Source organism: Corvus kubaryi, unplaced genomic scaffold (assembly GCF_017639235.1).
Source record: "Corvus kubaryi isolate FWS band 111438036 unplaced genomic scaffold, C.kubaryi_AGA036_p1.0 67, whole genome shotgun sequence".
NCBI lineage: Eukaryota > Metazoa > Chordata > Aves > Passeriformes > Corvidae > Corvus > Corvus kubaryi.
This window is the reverse complement of record NW_024582055.1, coordinates 3,848,700-3,868,468: the sequence shown is the minus strand read 5'-3', so window position 1 is coordinate 3,868,468 and position 19,769 is coordinate 3,848,700. Positions and strand designations below refer to the sequence as shown.

The window sequence follows — 19,769 nt, the reverse complement described above, 5'->3', positions numbered from 1 at the left end:
TGACATCTGTGTGTCATTAGTGTAGAGACTGTAGCCTAAGTGTCATGAGTAAATGTCCACAGACAAGATGCAGTAGAAGTTAAGAGAAATAACTATTGAGCCTTGAGGAAATCTGTAAAAAGTTAAACAGGGTATGAGGAAAATGTTCGGAAATATATGCAGATGGCATGACAAAGAAACAGAACCGAGTCTCAGAATGCTGGAGAAGAAAACATACTCTTATGAAACTGTCAGCTATCAAGTTACTGGGTCTTGGAAAGCAGCTGCTTCTTAGTGTTCCTGCTCCTCGAGCCCTGTTCATGTGCAGTGTTAGGAATCAAAACTGAACTGATGAGGAGAGGGCGAGGGATGAGTTACTGTCAGAAAAGAAAGGGGTAGTACAGGACAGGAGAACAGTGCTGTACCAGGAAGAGGAAGAGAAAAGAGAAAAAAGGCTGATAGCAGCCCAAATAGGAGAGGAGAAAATCAATGGAAAGTGTTAGGAGAGGGAGTAAAGTAGAAGGGGAAGGTGGCAGCCAGTGACACAAATGTAGCTGTAAGAGCTGACGATGGCACTTCTCTCCAAGCTAGTTTGACAGTCAGTGGGTGTTTTAAAGCATCATTATTTCTTGCTGGCACCCCTCTCTTGAAGTATGTGTACACACATAGACAATTAACAAAAAATATCTGGTTTTAAATGTATGAATTACCTCTGCTTGGCCTTCTCACAATTTATCGCAACTGGCAAAATATAAATGGATTTTTTTGCATCAGTCCTCAGGCTAAACTGTCACTGATTTTAGCAAAGAAGCAGGATTTGGTGTGATGTGTTATGTTCAGAACTTCCCAGTCAATTAGGCGTGTTACAGGTATTTCAAGGCAGACAAACAGTCTTGAGTAAAAGCATGTGGAAGGGGGAACTAAGAGCATGCCTACTTACACCAAATATATCTTCATCCAAGAAGATAAATGAATTTTTTCTCCTTGGAAATTACAACTTTATGCTCAGTCAAGAGGTAGGTGTTTCTCACATCTCCTCCTTTCATACTTTGGATAATGTGTTCATTCACAGAAAACGAAAAAATCACTTATGTCACTGCTGAGACAACTAACAAACATCATTTTCGTAAGTCAGGGCTTAAAAAAGTAGTTCTGTAAAGCAGATTTTGAAACATATTTCTGCATCAAGTTTGGATTATGTGCTGCTTGTGTGTCGGGAAAAGCGCATTTATTCTAAAATTCCTGGGGTTTAATTTATTTGGGAAATAAGGGACAGTAAACATGATATAATTTTTTGGCAAAATAAGCTTTATCATCTAAACTTTCATAGTTTTATTTAACAGAGGATGTTCTGTTTGTGTTTTGATCTTTTTTCTTCTGAGGACATAGCACAGTAAGGGATGTAAACAATTTTAATGCTACTTGGTAGTCGTGTAAATTGTTAAATACAGCAACAAAACCCTTATGAAGGTGGAAGATTGAAAGAGTTGCTACTGTGGCAATTTAACAGACTTCTGCAGCCCAATGTAAATTTAAATGGATTTCCCTGAGCAAATGTGTCAGTGCACTCAAAATGGCAAAGAAATGCTCAAGAAAGAGCCTTCAGGATATGTACTTAGGAAACTGCTGACATTTTGAAAGAAGTCAAATACTGTGTGTGTTTCAAAGGCACAGTAATGGGGTTTGTGTTCAAACAAAGCCAGAGCAGTAAGTGTATTTTTCCATTCTCAAAACCATAAGAATTAAGTATGAAAACACAGCAAACCACATGCTTACTCGCATGGTTCATAGAGCATGTAATAGCTGGCTTTGTCCTTTGTAATAGATGGTTATGTAATGCTGAATGTATAATTGGTTTTCTTGAAACAGCAGGAATTTTATATGCTTACATCTTCATCAGTAAAGCTGAGGCTGAGAAAACCTGACCTCTTAAAGGGCTCAAGCTGCATCTGTTTCATCTGATACTGGAAATCAATTGTAAGTACAGCCTCGTTTTCACAGTAATTAATTACCTTAATAGGTTAAACTGACATTTGAAACCTCAGTATTTGAGCCCGAAGGAACTTCTCAGCAAAGGAGCAAACAGGCGCAGTCAAGTATGAACAATCTGGTTCGGCTTCTGTGGGGAGAGGACAGCTTGGACCTCCAGCAGGCTGTGCAGGATGTGCCTCACATTGTCATGTTCCTCACGCTGAAACTGGACTCTGAGACGTCCAAGGATGAGGTACGTGGCTGACTAAATAACGCTGAGCTGAAAGGTAACAACTGGCCACAGCAGCTGCTACGACATTTGATGTGAAAGGATAAATAAAAAATCCTGCTAATGGTTTGGAGTTGTGAATCATTCATAAAATACCCATTTTGGCAGAAATAAGGCCTGGAATTCCAGGGGGGAAGAAACAGAACACTGTTGACAGACTTTTAATTGTACTTGAGCTCAGTTGAGCGCTGCTGAGCAGCAGCAGGTGAGGAGCAGGCCAGGGTGGTGGTTGCACAGCCGAGGTGCGTGCCCCAGTGCCGAGCTGTCTCTCGGATGCTCACCGGGATGTTTTCAACACGCCTCTCCAACTGAATTACGAGATCTGCCTAGTCAAAAAATTCCATCCAGCAGGAGCTATTGGCAGTCCACCTCCATAATCTGTCTGGCTCCTCCTGTTTTGAAATGCTAATGTGTCTTTTCTTAGAGGGCTCTGGCATGTCTGCTGTTAGCAGGCAGCTGCTGATTCTTGCTTGGGCAGCATTTTAGAGCTCTGAAGTACTTCTCCTTTGTCCTGTGAAGCTTCCTTTCACATCTCTTTCCTTTTTGTGTTCTTCAGGAAAATTTTGCCAGTGTACATGTAAGCCACTGTAAGTTTGTGTAGATGTTGTTCAGGATGTAGCCATAGCTACAAATACTCCTCTTCACACAGGGACGCAGATCTGAGGTTGGCCTCTTGCTCAGTCTGGAAATGACAAGTGAACAAAGTGGACTTCTTAGGAACAGACATTTAAAAAAGGACTCTTCTCCCCTTGTGTGAATTCTCAAATTTAGCATTGTGTCCCAGTGATCTTATATTATTGCTGGTGAGGAGACGTCAAACAAAGCATAGGTTTTTCCAGTCCCCAGGGACTGGGATGACAGGACAGTGATGGAGTGGGGAGCAGAAGGAAAACATTTTGCTTTCCTTAGATTGCAATACCTTTCCTTTATTTATACTGTTTTTCAACTGGTACAAGTCTACGTTCTGTTGGTGATGTGTAATAGAGAAAAAGTGTTTCAGCTACACAAAGTGGACTTCAATTTTATTTTCTTGAGACAGGGCTGGGGAGAACCCTAGAAAATTCCATGATACCGTAATATGTAGTAGCCAAGACTGCTGTGTTGTATGGATAGAACACTTATGGACAGTTGCTGTAGACTTGAAGACAAGTGTTTTCTTGACCACGTAAACTTTATGAAATATTAAAAAAAAAAATTTCAGGGCCTCTGGCTCCTCTCTGACACATGTAAATGCCTGATTGCAATTCCTGCACTTCGCAGTAAATTGACTGCTGTTTTCTTGCCCCGTTGTTTCTCTACACTCTCCCAAGAAACGGGATTAATCCTGAGCATTGAGCAGAGGTAAAAGAGGGATTGTAATGCCCTTGTTGTCCCTTCACAACATGGAATAATTGTTTCCTGAGGAGTCTTGGCTGTTATGCAGCCCCAAATATGTTGAGAGATTCTTTGCTGATATAATCAAGCTCTTTATAACATTTCCTTACAAAAGAATGCTGCCTTCTTTAAGGCATTTGTCTTTAATTTCATTTTCTGAACTTCAAGCAACTTCTATCCTGTAGATGTACTGTCCCAGATTTTATTTAAACAGTACTTTAAATGAGTAGTGAAGTTATGGTACACCAAAGCCATCCTGCACAATAAAAATAAATGATCCTTTAATAAGCTGCTTTACCCATATCCAGAGGAGGCACAGTATGCAGATCACATCTGTGTAAACTATGGCAACTAGAACTTGTAAATAATTCTCCCACTTGTGCGCTTTTGGCACCTAAAATAGAATTAATGAGCTTTAAGTCTTGTAAGCTCTGTCTGCTCAGCTATACAGGGAAGTAGTATTGGCAATCATTTGGGATGTGTGTATGCCTGTGGGGGGTGTCCCTATGGCAACAGTTTCTCAGTGAGTAAGGTCAATCCTGCCTGGTTTTATATTTTAGTTTAAGGTGGATATTACAATTATACCTTATTTGTAGCAGTGTACAACACTACATCTTTGTGTTTGACCTGGTTTTGGTGATAGCATGTCTTAAAAGGAATAACGTTGATGTTCTTCCTACTGTTACTAGAAGAGTCTGTCCAGGTTTGGGGGGTTGGGTCGAGGGAGGATTTACACTTTAAGAAATGAGCTACTTGTCATTTATTAATTCCATTGTCACTGGCCTGTGACCTTTGGGCTTGCTTTGGAGACAGCTGATCTGGTGGCATGTCCTGGCCCTTGCTAAATCACTATATCCGTACATGATAACAGCTCTGCCCTTTCGTTACAGTTGGCTTTTCTTTCCCTGCGAATGTGTTCAGATAATTCACAAACAAATTTTGTGTAAAGGCCCCAGTTCATAGTGAGGAGGGGGGAAAAGGCTCTTTCTAGCCCTTTGCAGTGCTGTAATTAGAAAGAGCAGGGTTTCTTCAGTTGAGGGATTGACTCCAGAAAAAAAGATCCTTGTCACTAATGAGTATTTATGGAGTTAGTTAAATTGGGTATGAATGAAGAGTTTGTCAGGTCCTTCTGTAATGAAACTTTGCATTCTTTTAGTCTTGATGAAGGAAAATTTTCCAACGGGCGTTGGCACTGGCTTAATGTGCTTAGTGACATACACAGGGAAGTTAATCATGCCTGGGTTTCGTTTGTTTGTGTAGAGGGATAATTAACTATAATCTTGGTGGTGGATATGCTTAATATTACATGCGTTATTTTTGGCCCATCATTATTTGGCAGAAAGCGATAAATGAGGTGGAATCATGTTTGCTTATTACTGTATTTTTATGGTTGCTGAAATAATACAAAATTTTTGAAAGTACTTGCATAAAAATGATTTTTAAAACATTGTTAGAAAAAGAAAAACAACTTCACAAATATTTATCTCTATGGAGCTTTAGTTTCAAGATAGCTTGTATAAGAGTATGCTGGTCGGATGTTTTGTGAGAAATCTTAATGGTGTATTTTAAAATTTGAGCATATTCATCAGTTATGTTTTATGCTATACATGTAAAGCAGCTAGGTAGGGTTATACAGAGAGACTGGAGTTTTCATATTCTTATGTCAGTTTTGAAGAGCTGTATGTCTGATGATGATTTAAGTCAGAATTTGAATATTGAAAGAACTGTACAAATACTTGAATCAGAGAATGACAGAATGGTTTGGTTGGAAGGGACCTTAAAGATCATCCAGTTCCTACCCTACAGCCATGGGCAGGGACACCTTCCACTTCCCATCCAACCTGGCCATGGACACTTCCAGGGATGAGGCATCCACAACTTCTCTGAGCAACCTGTGCCAATGCCTCAGCACCTTCACAGTAAAGGATTTCTTCCTCCCTCTTGGCATCAGATATATTAACTGTGTACTTAAAGCTCTAAATGCAGTGATCGCACTGTTTGTCATTTTACATTTCTCCATGTAATGATGATTCTAAATAAGTGATGCTTTTCTATAAAATAGAGAATTTAAAACTGTCAGAAACATTCATGTGCATTTTAGAACTTTCCAGTATGCCCATGCAGCACACTGCTTGTTTCAATATCATATGAAAGGATATGATAAAAGATTTCATGTTTAAAAAAACCCCGTTACCACAAAAAAAAGATCAGTATCTTGGTTTCTGTGGGGATTTTTTGGAGGGGTTTTGGTTTTGGTTTGCTTAACTAACAGCTAACTTTCTTCACAGCAAGAAATTCTTTATCAGTACCCCATATCTGAAGCATCCCAAAAACTGAAAAGTGTGAGAGGGATATTTCTCACACTATCTGACATACTGGAAAGTGTTACTGGTACCGAGATTATCAGGTAAAAGCATTTGAAATGTAATTACTGTTTTATTACTTTATACATAGATGTACAGCAAACATGGGTCATGCATCAAGTTCTAGACAAAACAAAGCAACTCAACCTGTTAAGGCAGTTAACACTTTAACTACAACAGCATGCTTGAAGTTGGACTGCTCAGCCTGGATGTACATTGATTTGGGGGAATTTCTTTGTAGTGGGTAGCAGTGACTAGGATTTTTAGTTCAGTGAAATGGTTTTCAACTCCTTTATAACTTCATCGTGTTAACAGAAATACTTCTGGTTTCATTTTTCTAGTTCCTCCCTTTTCTTATGTGACAAACTGGTTCAAGTTGTTTACTGGAAAGAATCTGACAAGTTGCTCGTAATTGGCCTTCCTGAAGAAAAGTGAGTTTCAAATGAAAGGTTTTGTTTTCCTTTAAATTTTGTGTCCTCAAATCGTACTTTTCTAACAAAAAAGGCAAGAAAGGGAGGGCTTAAAGCATACTCTTTTTACTGTAACTAGTTTTTATACCTGTGATTCCACTATTTTGATTGACTTTATTCACATCTTTTATATATCCATTGTTGCACTTTCTTTTTCATTTCCTCTGAAGAGAATAAAATCCCAGATATATATGTAAGTTAGAAAAGAGTGATATTCTAGGATTTGGTAAACTCAAATACTTTGCAGAGACTGCTGAATAACATCACTAATATTACATATTTTACACGTTCTAGGAGGACTGCTTATTCATGGTAAAGATGTTGTAACCATAGCTGTATGTTTTAATTTTTATTTGTTAGTGTGCCACTTTCTCAGCTGAGGAACATGATTGAAGATGTTGTCAGGACCTTGACATTCATGTACAGTTCTTTGGACAGGTGAGTTCTTTCAAAAATATTTTCTTCTCAGTCACTCATATTTCATTGGTGCTCACTGAAAAAGACAAATAGTAGAATTAATTTTAATGTTTCCAGGGATTTTCTTTGCATCTTCCTTTACAGTTGTATAAAAACCGGAATTCCGTTCTTTTTGCTTTTTGGTTTCAGTCTTAACAGTAGTAAGACACTGTTTAAGCAGTCTTTGTTACTTCAGAAAGTTTTGTCCTTGAATAGGTTAAATCATTCCCATCATCTAAGTCACTGTGGATGTCAGCAGCACTCTGCAAGTGTTATCCTCTGTGTCTGTAAAACATGTGTGTGTATCAGTGTTACATTTTTAACAGAGTAAACACTCTGGACTTCTCAACTCCATTTGGCAGAGTGAGTGTCTTTCTCTTCATTTGGAAATCACCCAGGAGATTTTCAGTCTGACTTTTACTTAAATAAAATTGCCCAGGTGGATTTAGTCATATTCTTGCATTTAATTCAGGGTTAATATGTGTATGCCATAGAGAAAGATAAAGAATAAATCTCAGTTTCCGAAAGGATGAGATTGATGTTTCACTCGTCTTAAATTGCTCTAAGACATCTACTATGAACTAAACCATACTGGTTTAGTTTGCTCTTTATTTGTAGGTACTGCCTGGGTATCAGTCTAGTGGTTTTTTTCCTGTTAAAAATACATCCAAGTGTAGCATCGTGCTGCAAAGAGACTTGTGTAGCACTGAGGGTTATAGAAACAAGCTGCAAATTTCTCGGTGTTATTCTAACTTGGAGTTCATGTTTGTCCAGTGCTTTTTGCCAGGTGGAAAATGTTTCTCGCCTGGATCATTTTTTCAACCTGTTCTTCCAGCGTGCCCTTCATCCTGCCAGGCTCCAGTCCAGTGCCAGCCCCAGTGCTCAGCACCAGGATTCCTGCAGTGCCCTATTCCTAGACAGCCTCCCAGGCCTGCGCTGGCTGACACTGCCTCAGGACATCAAGGTAGCAAGGACATCCTTCTCACATCTCTCTAGGAAAACCTGTGCAGGAGAGGCCAAAAAGTCCATGCAGCTGTCTTGTGCTGCTACTATGTGATTTACCCAAGTGCTTTGCCCATCCCAGACCATCCATTTTCCTATAAAATTCAAGTTTGGAGCTACACTATCATTCCCATAGGATTGCCATTGTGAATCTAGTTTGTAGTTTTGTAGTTTGGTGACTTTCAGAGTTATCTAGGAAGAGTATATGCAAAGCAGCCCCTGGTATGTAGCTGTATGTTTGATTTTGACCATTGAAGTATTTTGGCAGGCAGGAAGTATTATTCTAGAAGCCCATGTATTGCTCATAATTTAGGAGAGATCTAAATGGCTGTTGCAAAATCATAATAAATACCCACATGTCATTCGTTGACACCAGACAGGCACAGCTTTTCTGCACCATTTCACTGGGCCAGGTTACCTCCATGTTAGAAACCAAGTTGTGCTTTAAGCAGGAGTAAGACAACTGGTAGGTCATAGTAAATAACATTATAGCTGCCAGTTGTAAACCTCACTTTCATTACTTTAATATCTGTGACTCCAGTTTAAAATATGTTATTTTTGTCATGGTAGAGTTTGTTTTTTTAATGAGTATCTACTGTGATTTATTGCAAATAAAACAGCTGGGAAATTTTAAATTCAGAGTTTTCTTTCATGGAGAGACCCAAAATATTTGTAAGTTTGTAGATAACATAGTTAAGGCTAATTCTAATTATTAGAATATTATTCTAATCTGAGCTGACCATAAACTCCATTATCCAAACTTATTTCGTCAGCAACAACAACAAAAGGAAAGAACCTTGTACTCACTGAACTTCGAGGCTGCCTGATGGAAAATTAGAATTGCTTCTCAGAATGGCTCTGGGAAAGGCCCACGTTTGGATGTTCAAAATTACCTTTCTTCTGCAGTGGCATAATTCTGTAATTTATAGGTCTTTATTTGAAGATAGCATTAACTAGGACTTTCCTGCATTTCTGATTTTTATGTTTAGTAAGACCTCAGTGTATAATTTTCATGGGAGTGTTTGGGGGGAAAGGGATGAAGGGTTAAAGTCTCTCCATTTACTATTGACAGGGTTTGCAGAATGATTTCAGGTTTGCCATGATTCAGTAAGAGTTGTCAGGGATGTTACAAGTTATAAACAGATTTCTCTTTGCTAGTGTGGCCTTCTCCCTCTTCTCCTCTAAAGGAGACTTGTCTTCTCCTTTATCTTTAGTCACAGACTGACAATTTTTTAGTTCTTTCCACCTTGCCCTGTAGTTTTTTTACTATTTGTTGTTGGGGTTTTTTCCATGCTTTTTTTTGTCTCTCAAGTTTCTGTAGAGACTCTGTTGCACTTTGGTCTCCAGTTTAGCTTGCAGACCGCTTTTTTCTTATAAAATAGTAAGTGTTAAAGGGATTTTGAAAACAGCATTGCTGATACTTACAACACAGACATCACTTTCCAGAGTTCTTTGAGATCATTCACATTTGCCAGAGAACTGTTGCTGTTGCAGAAGATGACATTTCCAGTTAGCGTTTTGGTGAAGATCTTTATATTCTGTAAGGACTATAAAACTAAAAATGTCAGTTCTTCAGGCAGAAAGCCATTTAAATTTTGACCGAGGAAAAGCTGAGAGGCTGGTTAGTTGTTGAGTGCCAACAGGCTTGCTGACATTTCTCTGTTTGAAAACTGGCTGTATTTCAATTAGAGGCAGCCTGTTAGCACAGCCCAAGAAGTTTGTAATTATGGGATTTAGGTTCTTTTCATTAAGCAGCACATTTATGTCATGAGTTTCAGTGCCTAGGACTAAGGAAAGTACTCTTAGTAAAACTTGATTTAACCAACAGCTCTTGCAGTTAGAGAAATAAGGAAGCTTAAAGCAGTTTCAGTAGAACAAAAATAACGAGTGAGAGAGTTTTGGCAACTTCCATAGGGACAAAAAACTTAAACCCATTGGATAAAAGATCTTTCTGATAACTCAGTTGGATGCAGTAGTGAGCCATGTTTGTCTCTAGACCTCGTGTTTTAAAGCACACTGAAAGTAAGAGTGACATCTCCTTTGTACCAAACACTGGGGTCAGCAGGCACACAAGCAGAGAAATTGTACAGTTCCAAAGAACAGGGGAATTGACAGCAATTAGGAAGGATTTTTCTTCAGTCTGGTATCTCCAGGTGTTCTTGATATTGGATGTTACTAATAAAAAATAGGTGCAGATGTTTATCCACTCGCTTTGTACTTGTGAAACCCAGTCTGAGACGAGCAAGACAGAGCAAGCTGTGCTATTATTGGAAATTATTGTGTTGGAAATCTTTATTAAAAAGTGGGTTTTGAATGTTTCAGATGGAAATTGACACAGCATTGAGTGATCTGGAAGCAGCTGACTTTGCAGAGCTGGTAAACATTTTATTTTTGTTTGTATTGCAGGTATCTCCTTGTTGTCACATTCAGTGGTTTAAACAAACACTATTTTCAAAATCCATCAACTTCTTTTAATCAAGTGGGAGTCAAAGCAGTTTATCCTGAATTTCTCTCCATGCTTAATATTTTAACATATTATAATCCTATAGGATTAGTCACTGAAAATCCATTATTTAATATAATTGAAGTCCATGGGATGATGTCTACAAAAACGCTAATTTCAACAGACATGATTGTTGTTACATTTCATCTTTCTGTAAATAACTGTCTCCTTCTCAAGCAATTGTGAGTAAACTTGGAAACATCTATGAATCAGAATTTAATTTTCCAGTTTACAGAAAGCAATTACAAATTCTACTTATTTTTACTACTGTTAAAGGAGGTAATAGTAATTTGCTTAAGTAACTGGTGGCTGTGCAAGGTGTAACCAGATTGACCATTCAGCTTTACTTTGTAATGAAAGAGCTCTCCTGAGCTCACATTCCACAACAGTTACTTTAAACTTCTATTCCAAAGAATCCCTGCACTAAACAACCTGGATGATTATTTACAGAACTCAGTGTTTATAAGTTACAGTTAATTGCACAGAAATTGATTCCACCTACTTAAAATACAGTATATCCATATAAAAATAGTGCTACTAATGGGAGAGCACTGAGCATTAAAAGATGAATGAATGAATGGGTATCTTTTGGGTAAAATGTCAAAGACTAGAAAAAAATGCTTTAAGTTTTACTCTAGGAGGGCCCCTGGTGTCAGTAGTTATGCTAAAAGCTAGTTTGCTATTAACTGTGAGAATGAACATATCCTAACAAAAATAGTTTATGAACACAGAATAATTAAATAGGAAACGAGTTATTTTGAGCTGAAATTTTTAGAGAAAATTGTAATGACACGAAATTCAATGATGAAGGCTAAAAACTTGGTATTTCCCTTAACTGCTCGGTATTAACTGCTGCACTGGTAATAAGAGGTGGTGAAATATGAAAGTGTTAAATAATACATTGATTACAATTGAGCAGAATTAGTTCACTTGCAATTGGTAAATAAAACAAAAATGCTGAATTAAAAATTATACAGTGCTTTTTTTTTCCTCCAACAGTCTGAAGATTATTATGACATGAGAAGATTGTATGTGATTCTGGGCTCTTGTCTCTTTTACAAGGTAGTATTAATGATTAAGGCCTAAAGATTAGGAAAATGCATCTAGAAATCTAATTTAGTCTTTCAGAATCTCACAAATCTGAAATGAACATATGACTGGTTTAAGCATGTATTTCTAGTAACAGCCCTAAAACTCAAACACCATAACAGAAAAAAATCAGTGTTGGGAAATATGTGCTGTATGAACAGTAAGAACAAAAATACTTCTTTAAAACTGGAATTTCTTGGTGTACGATCCAAGGATTGGAAAGACAGTAATAAGAAAGCAATAAGAGTCAGTTTAACTGAGACTGTAGGATATTCTAATAGGAACTCTTTTGTTCATTCCCATTTTTTTACAGCAGGTTCTCTATTTTTAATCTGTCTTTAAATCCAAGACTTGAGAAATTGTATTGACAGCTTTTTTTCACTTTGGCCTCATTCATAACTTTATTTATCTTTGGTAAATATAGACAGTGCAATCAACAGTATAAAGAGGAAGGTATCAGCCTTTGCTGTAAGAAAACTTGCATTTTAAGGATTTTATCAGGCAATTGTTCTTTGTGCTGGGAGTGTTATGAGAGAAGTGGAACTGCACAGTATCTACCATGACAGCACTTCAGCTGTGAAGCCCTTAGTGCTGGCACCACTGTTATTCTGTGGATCTTCTTTGGAAATTTTATTAATTCCAGTAAAAGCACACTATTTTTGGAGAGGGAATTAAATGAGAATTCAAGCACCTTAACACTGTAGCAGTTTTGCAGGCTGGGAAGGCCCAGCTTGCCTTTGGTAACTTGCATATATGCTGATGGTTTTTTTGTTTAGTGTTTTGATTATTTAGATGTAGTGCAAAATCTCAGTGTTGTCTGTTGTACAACTGTAAACCAAAAGGAAAGTCTGTGTCCAGAAACTTTAGGATCTCAATGCACGTGGAGCAGGGATATCTCTGTATGAAAAGTACTCTGAAGTGCCACGTGGTGGTGGTGTATTTCTCACTGAACACGCTCCCTCTTCTGTGTTTAATTAAAGGGTTACTTGATTGGTAATCACTTGCCAAAGGAAGACCTTGTTGATGTGGGTTTCTACTGCCGGCATTACTGTCTGTTACCCCTGGCAGCGGAGCAGAGGATTGGGCAGTTGGTGATTTGGCGGGAAGTGTTCCCACAGCATCACCTCCAGCCATGTGAAGAGTCAAGTTTGACAGGATACAGGGAACCTGAAGCAAGATATTTCTTACTGATAGTTGGCTTGGTAAGATAACAGCTGCAGCATGCCTGTTCTCTGAGGCTCTCTTTTGCTGTTGTGAGTTGTCTGCTGTTCACCAAGATCAACACTTTCCATGCCTTTCACTGCGTAATTTTGCAAAATACTCAAATTGTAGCTGTCTTGTGGGATAGAACTTCCCAGAGAGTAGCATTATTTATGCATCTGCAAAGCTTGCAAAGTTTAGTATAAATTCTCATTATTTTTATGCCTTTTCACTTCAGTTGAAAATGTTTCTACCTTCATGATCTCACATTTTCAGACAACTCATGTCAGAAATGTCTGGTTCTGTTCTTTTAAATGTGGACTTTCTTTAAAGCAAACAGCTGATGAGTTTGTAAGCAATCTTTTACGTTTGCATCCTCTGTATTTACAGAGACACTTCGTGCTGTGTGTCCTGCTGGAGGCAGGGGGCTGTGCATCCAAAGCTATTGGGCATCCAGGGCCAGACTGTATCTACGTAGATCAGGTCAAGGCAACCATACTGCAGCTGGAAGGAATAGACGCCAGCATAGAGGAGAGGCTGGATTCTCCCTCCATTCCACCTTTAGCCTGTGCTGACTCGTTCCTTCCTGCAGCACGGGACAGGCTGGACAGCTTGAGCACCTCACCCATCCTAAGCAAGCTGCAGAATTCCTGCAAAGCAGCAAGCACTCCGGGGAGCAGAAGGAGCCTCTTCGGGGACTCCTCCCTCAGCACACGGAAGCAGAGCCCCACGAGGAGCAGCGGAGGGGCCGAGCAGGGCAGCGAAGGGCCTGTGGAAGAGGAAAGCACCAATCCACAGCCTGTGGTGGAGCAGGTCAGAGAACAGAGGCAGAGAGAATTGATAAGGTTCTGGGGGGCTTAGGGGAGAGGGCAGTTTGTTCAAACTCAAGGTAACTTTTATAAAAAGCACACTATAAAAGAATACAGTCCTTGAACTCAGTAGAAAATACTTCTGTTGCCTTGGGAAGCTCTGAGTCAGCCTCAAAACCATCACACTTTTTTATTTTATCATTGCTTGTAAATATTTGGGGATTTCACATGACTGAAGTGGGCACAGCTGTGTTAAAAAAAAAAAGTAGCTATAATTGGAGAATATCTCCAAAATGACCAATGAAAACTAATTGCTGTACAGTTGCACAACTGCTTCTAACCAAGTTTAGTCTAAAATAGGCTGTAAAATACATTTATATAAACTGATGTAACTGTTTGGGCCTTATTAAAAATGCTACATTGTCATCTTCTTTCTGTTGGTTTGATTTTGTTCTTTCTTTAGCTGTGTGTTCTCTGTTAGTTCATCTATCTGCTTGTTTTTCAGGCCACTAGGAGAAAACACACCCTGCCAAACCCATTGCATTCAGGAAACCTTAAAAAGAACCCTTCCGAGAAAGATACAGAATTTCTTAATTCTATCAAGTAAGAAATTATTTTTTATTAAGTATTTCATTTTTAGGCCATGCTTGGATTTTTTTTTTTAATATACACAGATCACAGAAGTCCCCACATTATTTTATTCCAACCAAAGCTTTGTTATGCAAGGATTATCAGAAGTGAATCTGTTAAACTGAGAGCTTAATTAAACATTAAAATTTGAAATAATGTGATGAAAGACAAATGTTTCTGAATAATTTGTCAGTATTGTGCACACATCCCACATCTGTGTGACCTTGGAATTTCAAACAGAAGTTTCTGGACCACACATATCCAAACCTTGTGCCTCCCTATTGCCTTTAGGTAGGTGTACAATGAACAAAGCTTTTATTTCTCTTTCCTTTTTCTTTCTTGGAGACATCTTTTGAGAACACAAGTGTACCACAGTTTTTAATTTGTTGGTTTTTTAAATTGACAGTCAAAATTAGCAGGATTTCCTTGGTGTAGAGATAGGAACCTTTTGAATGCCTGCATCCATTTTGTACTCTACTGTAGCTAGAAAAACAATTCTGTCTTAAGAAACAGAAGTTGTAAATTATTTTATATTTTTTAATTAAATGAATTCTCCAATATTTTTAAGGTTGACATCTGGTCCTGAGAATACCCTCTTCCACTATCTGTCTTTGGAGACGATGCAAGGAATCTTTATTACTCCAACTCACAAAGAAGTAGCACATCTCGGTGGCTCCATCCACCCCCAGTTAATTGAGAATTTCTACCAGTGCTGCCTTTCAATTCGTTCCATTTTCCAGCAGTCCATGAGGAAAGAGGTAGGGCAACTTGGATTTCTCTTTGTCCAATCACATTCTCAACTCAGTATTTCAAGGTTGTTTTCACTTCATTATTTCAGTGGTTCATGAGCAGCTGTATTTGCATGTCTGCAGACTCTAAACCAAAGTGGAATACCGTCTGTCAGCTGTATTTTTTAGATCCTAAAGTGACAATTCAAGTGAGTTAAGTGAGAAAAGGGGAAATAACAGTACAAGTTGAATGAAGGCAAGTTTGCAAATAACAATATATATAATTTTTCTCAATGTTTCTTTGATGTTACTGAAGAAGTCATTTCTGGCTAGACCCATGTGCCTCGTAAATCTAGGAATTTTTAAGTGTTAAAAATATGTGTTGATTTGGTGGATTGGTCACATGACACTGGGGTTTGACTGAGTAGGGCTTTGGCAATGAGCCATGTATTTTGGGCATTTCTGTTGGGAGATGCAGAAACCCAAAAGCAAGCAGAGAGAATAAATGAGTATTTCTTACCGTCAATTGCCTTTGGCTACAGCCATTAAATAGACACTTTATAGTTGAAGCCATAAAACTGAGTTCATTCTGCTCTGAGAATCAGAAATAACTGATGAACACGTCTCTTTCAGTGAAATTTGGGGTAGTCTTTTGCATATTGGCTCCAGCAATTAATGCTGAAATTGGCAGGCTGTATTATGGCACAAGGAGAATGTAAAAGAATAACCAGAAAATTGCCTTGTTCATAGTGCATGACAAAAAAATCAAATACAGAAATGTACTATTATATTGCATATTCTTTGTCATCTGGTAAATACTGTTATGGTTTAGGATTCAGAGAACTGCACCAGTAATGCAAAGTTACTGTAAACTGATGAATAATTAATTTAGCCTTACTTTCTGACAACTGAAAATTCACAATTAAACTTCTAAACATGTACAGGAATCTCGAATAAATCTTAAATTGAGCAAAAGTAAGCTCTGTAGTTTTAAACCCCAAAATACAATGTTTTGACCATCTTTTCCAGATCTTCAGCCCCCACACCTTCAATATTGTAGGCAGATTGAACGATGTGGTTTCTGCTTCTGCATATGGCAGACAGAAGTTCCTTGAGTTGTTTCCTAAGAAAACCTTTTCTTTCATCTTCGAACCAACTGATTGTAGCAGGAGTTTCCCTGGCAGATCCACAGATGAGCTGGAACTTTTGCAAGGTTTATTCAAAAGCTCTGTACAAAACAGAGCTCTAAAAGCTCGAGAAAACACAAAAATGTCTTTATTTTCTGTGCTCTTATGTCCTTGTACTGGTTAAGAGTCAGAAAATGCTCTGAGCAAAGTGCTTCAGCTGTTCATTTACAAAAAGAAATTCCTGCCTGGCCAAGTTTATTCAATAGACTCTTACTATCACAGTTCTTAATTAGGGAGGCACACAGAGGAGGAAAGGTGAGAGCTTTAGCTGTTGAAACACACTTTTTTAAAGACCTGTAGTATCTCAGATGTCTTTTTAGAAAAACAGTGTTTAAGTAGAAGGGAAAAAAAGTCCAAAAAGGGAGCATGTGTCTAATTCCAGCTTGTGTAACAATGGAAAAGCCTTTTGATGCCAAAGTAAAAAAACTGTGGAGAAAAGAATCATGAGAGCAAGTTAGTTGTTCTAAGCCTGGCTTTTTGACAGCAGTATCATCCATCAGAGAGTCCTGAAGAAATCACATGGTTATCTTTGTTTGTGTTTATGTCAGAATGTTTCATTCTCTACTAACATTTCACCAGTCATTTTACAGAAAAAGAAAAAGGCAGGCAGTGGGATTTCAGAATTGAGTAAGGCAGCTGAGGACCCAGATCTGGTAAGAGAACATGGACTTCTGTTTGAGTGCTCTCCTGAAAACTGGACTGACCAGAAGAAACCACCACCAACAATGAACTACTGGGTTGTGGGGTAAGTTTATGGAAAAATTTCACCTCCAGTTTTTCATTTTGACTGTGCCACTGTGTTCTTTAAAGATAAATTTAACTGTAGCACATCACAGGAATACTTGAGCTGAGTGACTGAGGTAGCTTTAATTTAAGGGGACTGGGAAGTTGCATTGGTGTGAATTTCCACCTTTAACAATTGCTGAGTCAGTGATACAAACAAGTGAGGTGAACAGTTATAATTACTGGAGAGGCTTTTCCTTTGGGAAGGAAGATGTTTAAAGAGAAAAAAGAAAAAAAATTGTTTCCCACCCTGAATGTACATAGTTGCAGTTTGTGTGGGAAAAATTAAAATATTTAATTAAAATATTAAAAAATGTTTATGCTACTGTTGGTATCTTTTGAAAAATAATTATAATGCTACACAAGGTTATGCACAGGTATTAACAGCTTTTCTATTTTAGCTCTTTCCCTAGAAGAGCTCATTGGATTAATATGTGGGAATGTAACTACCCAGATGTTATTAAGTTTAAAAATCAGTAAATACATGAATCCTGGGGCTTGCTCCCAAGGACCTTGATTTCACCTTGTAGACCAGACAGACCAGTACCACAGAAGATCCTGAAAACCGGGAGATTTTTTTCTCTACACAGCCTGAAAAAAACTGAGTAGAGAATAGCTTGATTTAAAAATCCAACGTATTGAAAGAGGTAAAGTAACGCAGGACAGACATCGAAATTTGCCAACTGTCTTACACAGCAGCTTGTTTTAACTCCCTACTGAAACCTCACAGTACAACTAGAATCTACCATTTGAAGAGAAAAAAATAACACCTGTGATGGTTACCTTCTTTTTGTTCTTTCTTTTTTTCTCCCCAGGAGACTCATTCTCCACCCCAAACCTCAGGAGTGTTATGTCTGTTTCCATGACTCCGTGACAGAAGCTGCTGTGGAACTGGCCTTTAAACTGTCCTTCGGCTTAGCTACATAGATGAGCTTCCTGCACACTCAGGCATCCTGCATGGGGGTGTTAATTCTTTAGAGCATCCCATATAAAGGGAAATGAGCTCCCTTTGGGTGCCACCATGGGGTATCTTTGAAAAGCTTTAAAAAAATCAAATACCTTGTGGTATGGCTCAGTGTTTAAAAGTTTAAAATGAAATTTAAAACTTCAGTGGTGATTCTAATGAGCTCATCAGTTGAATACTTAAAAATATTTCAGAGAACCAAAGTTCTTATTTTTATATGCTATCACTGTTTCTTATCCTGGTCATAACTTTATTATATGAAAACACCACATAATTTGTGCATTCACTGCTGTTCAGTGTACAATATGCAACATAAAATGGTAAGCTGATCCTCAGAGTACTCTCTGAACATGGAAATTGGATGGAGGAAGAAAAAAGTTTTCCAATTAGTTAAAATGTTGCACCTCTGAGGGCCTGAAAAATACTGAATGTTTTCAGTAGCACTGTGTTAATAAAGCAGAGAGAAACCTTTTCGACAATTCCTGGCACTTAGCCTCACAAAACTAATGGCTTATCATTTTTGCTCTCCTGCACACTCGAGGACTATAGTGTGGCTGATGTTTTACTTGACTCCATGAGTTTTAACTATAAATAATACTTTTATTTGTTAAAATGCAATTTTGAAGACACAAAGAAGGATGGGGGAGGGCAGGGTGGTTTTAAGACTTATGCATGGACTTGGCATATTTTATATTCATAATTTCATAATAAAAATCTATATTTGTTAAAGAATAGTAGAGCATTAATTTTGTATTCTTTTTTTACTTAATGCATTTTCATTTTCTCTTTTGTTTTATTATTTTATTCTACTTGCTTGTCATGAGTGCTTTTCCTAAAATGCATACTAGACTTGCATTTTAAACAATGGGATCAAAAGGTTTAAGTATTTGGGAAAGCAAATTCAATTTCATGGCTTCTCATGACCAAATCTTTAGATCTTGTTTTCACTAGTAGATGACACTGTTTGGGGTGCCTCTAAAACAGTCAATCAAAGGCTTGCAGTGCTCACAGAGTGATTCACAGCTTGTCTTGATCACTCAGCAGTTGCTTTAGTTCCAAGCAGCAGAAGTCTGAGGCCTGAAGTGCAAGCATATGATTGAAGACTTAGCTAATCAGCTTTCTCCAGGATTTATGGTTCCTAGCAGATGAGCAATAGTAGTTCAGTCTGAGGCGTACAAACCACATCAGTAATGTGTTAGCTGTGTTCCCCCTGTATAAATCAAGTGATGATGCGAGAGTTACCCTGTTACACCTCTTAAAAGTCTAAAATATGTGAGGTTTGGCTATTGGATTTCCTGGTAGATGGAAGAAGGAACGTGGAGGAAAGCAAGCAGTCTTTGCTGCAGCGCTTGTAGCTGTTTATCTTGGTGTCCAGGAGAACCCTTTCTTTCATTTAGAAGAATACTGTAATTTTTAAAGTGCCACCAAGTTTGTAATACCTGTATAAGCCATCTGGCATTGCTCTAATAAGGAGTGGGAGCACCCTCTCTGGCAGCCAAAATGCGTAGGGAGGCTGCTTCAGGAGAGCCATGTCTGCACAGTCCTGTAACTACTCTGCTCTCTTGCAGTTTCCATAGGTATCCCTGGTCCTAGAAATGGATGAAGTAAGGAAGTTAAAAATCTGAGCTATTTCTCATGTTACTAATGTTTCACTCGTAGTTTGAGGTTTTTCTAGAGCTAACACCAAATTCATACGCTGTTGGTAAATTTCAAGATCAATCTGGATTTCCAAAAACAAGTGCTTGAAAAAGAAAGGTCCTGAAAAGAAAGATTTTAGGCCTTTGTTGCAGCTCATACCAAATAGAAGAGATATTGTACAATATTCTTGGTGTAGTATAAGCTTTGGAAATTTTAAAATCTCTAGTTATTTTTAAAGTTCCATTTCTTTCTCTGCAGAGTTTTTGGCATTGGTGGTCTGGCAAGTGTTACACAGTACTTCTCAACACAAGCTCTAAAGGTTTCTTTTAAGGAC

General features: G+C 38.1%; 1 protein-coding gene across 3 annotated transcripts in view; it reads left to right on the top strand.

Moving 5' to 3' along the window:
* INTU (inturned planar cell polarity protein) overlaps positions 1–18,531 on the top strand; it is a 35,029-nt gene extending 16,498 nt beyond the window's left edge. The window contains exons 4-16 of one of the 3 annotated variants that reach the window (XM_042048555.1): positions 2,000–2,203; positions 5,902–6,020; positions 6,318–6,407; positions 6,807–6,884; positions 7,677–7,866; positions 10,227–10,280; positions 11,407–11,469; positions 12,477–12,698; positions 13,087–13,509; positions 14,011–14,108; positions 14,704–14,893; positions 16,641–16,795; positions 17,649–18,531. In XM_042048555.1, coding sequence (XP_041904489.1) covers positions 2,000–2,203; positions 5,902–6,020; positions 6,318–6,407; positions 6,807–6,884; positions 7,677–7,866; positions 10,227–10,280; positions 11,407–11,469; positions 12,477–12,698; positions 13,087–13,509; positions 14,011–14,108; positions 14,704–14,893; positions 16,641–16,795; positions 17,649–17,760 — 1,998 coding nt within the window. In that variant the 3' untranslated portion in view covers positions 17,761–18,531. Of the gene's footprint in view, positions 1–1,999; positions 2,204–5,901; positions 6,021–6,317; positions 6,408–6,806; positions 6,885–7,676; positions 7,867–10,226; positions 10,281–11,406; positions 11,470–12,476; positions 12,699–13,086; positions 13,510–14,010; positions 14,109–14,703; positions 14,894–16,629; positions 16,796–17,648 lie in introns of those variants that run through there. The other 2 variants (XM_042048556.1, XM_042048557.1) reach the window with 2 other exon arrangements.
* Positions 18,532–19,769: the final 1,238 nt, after the last annotated feature.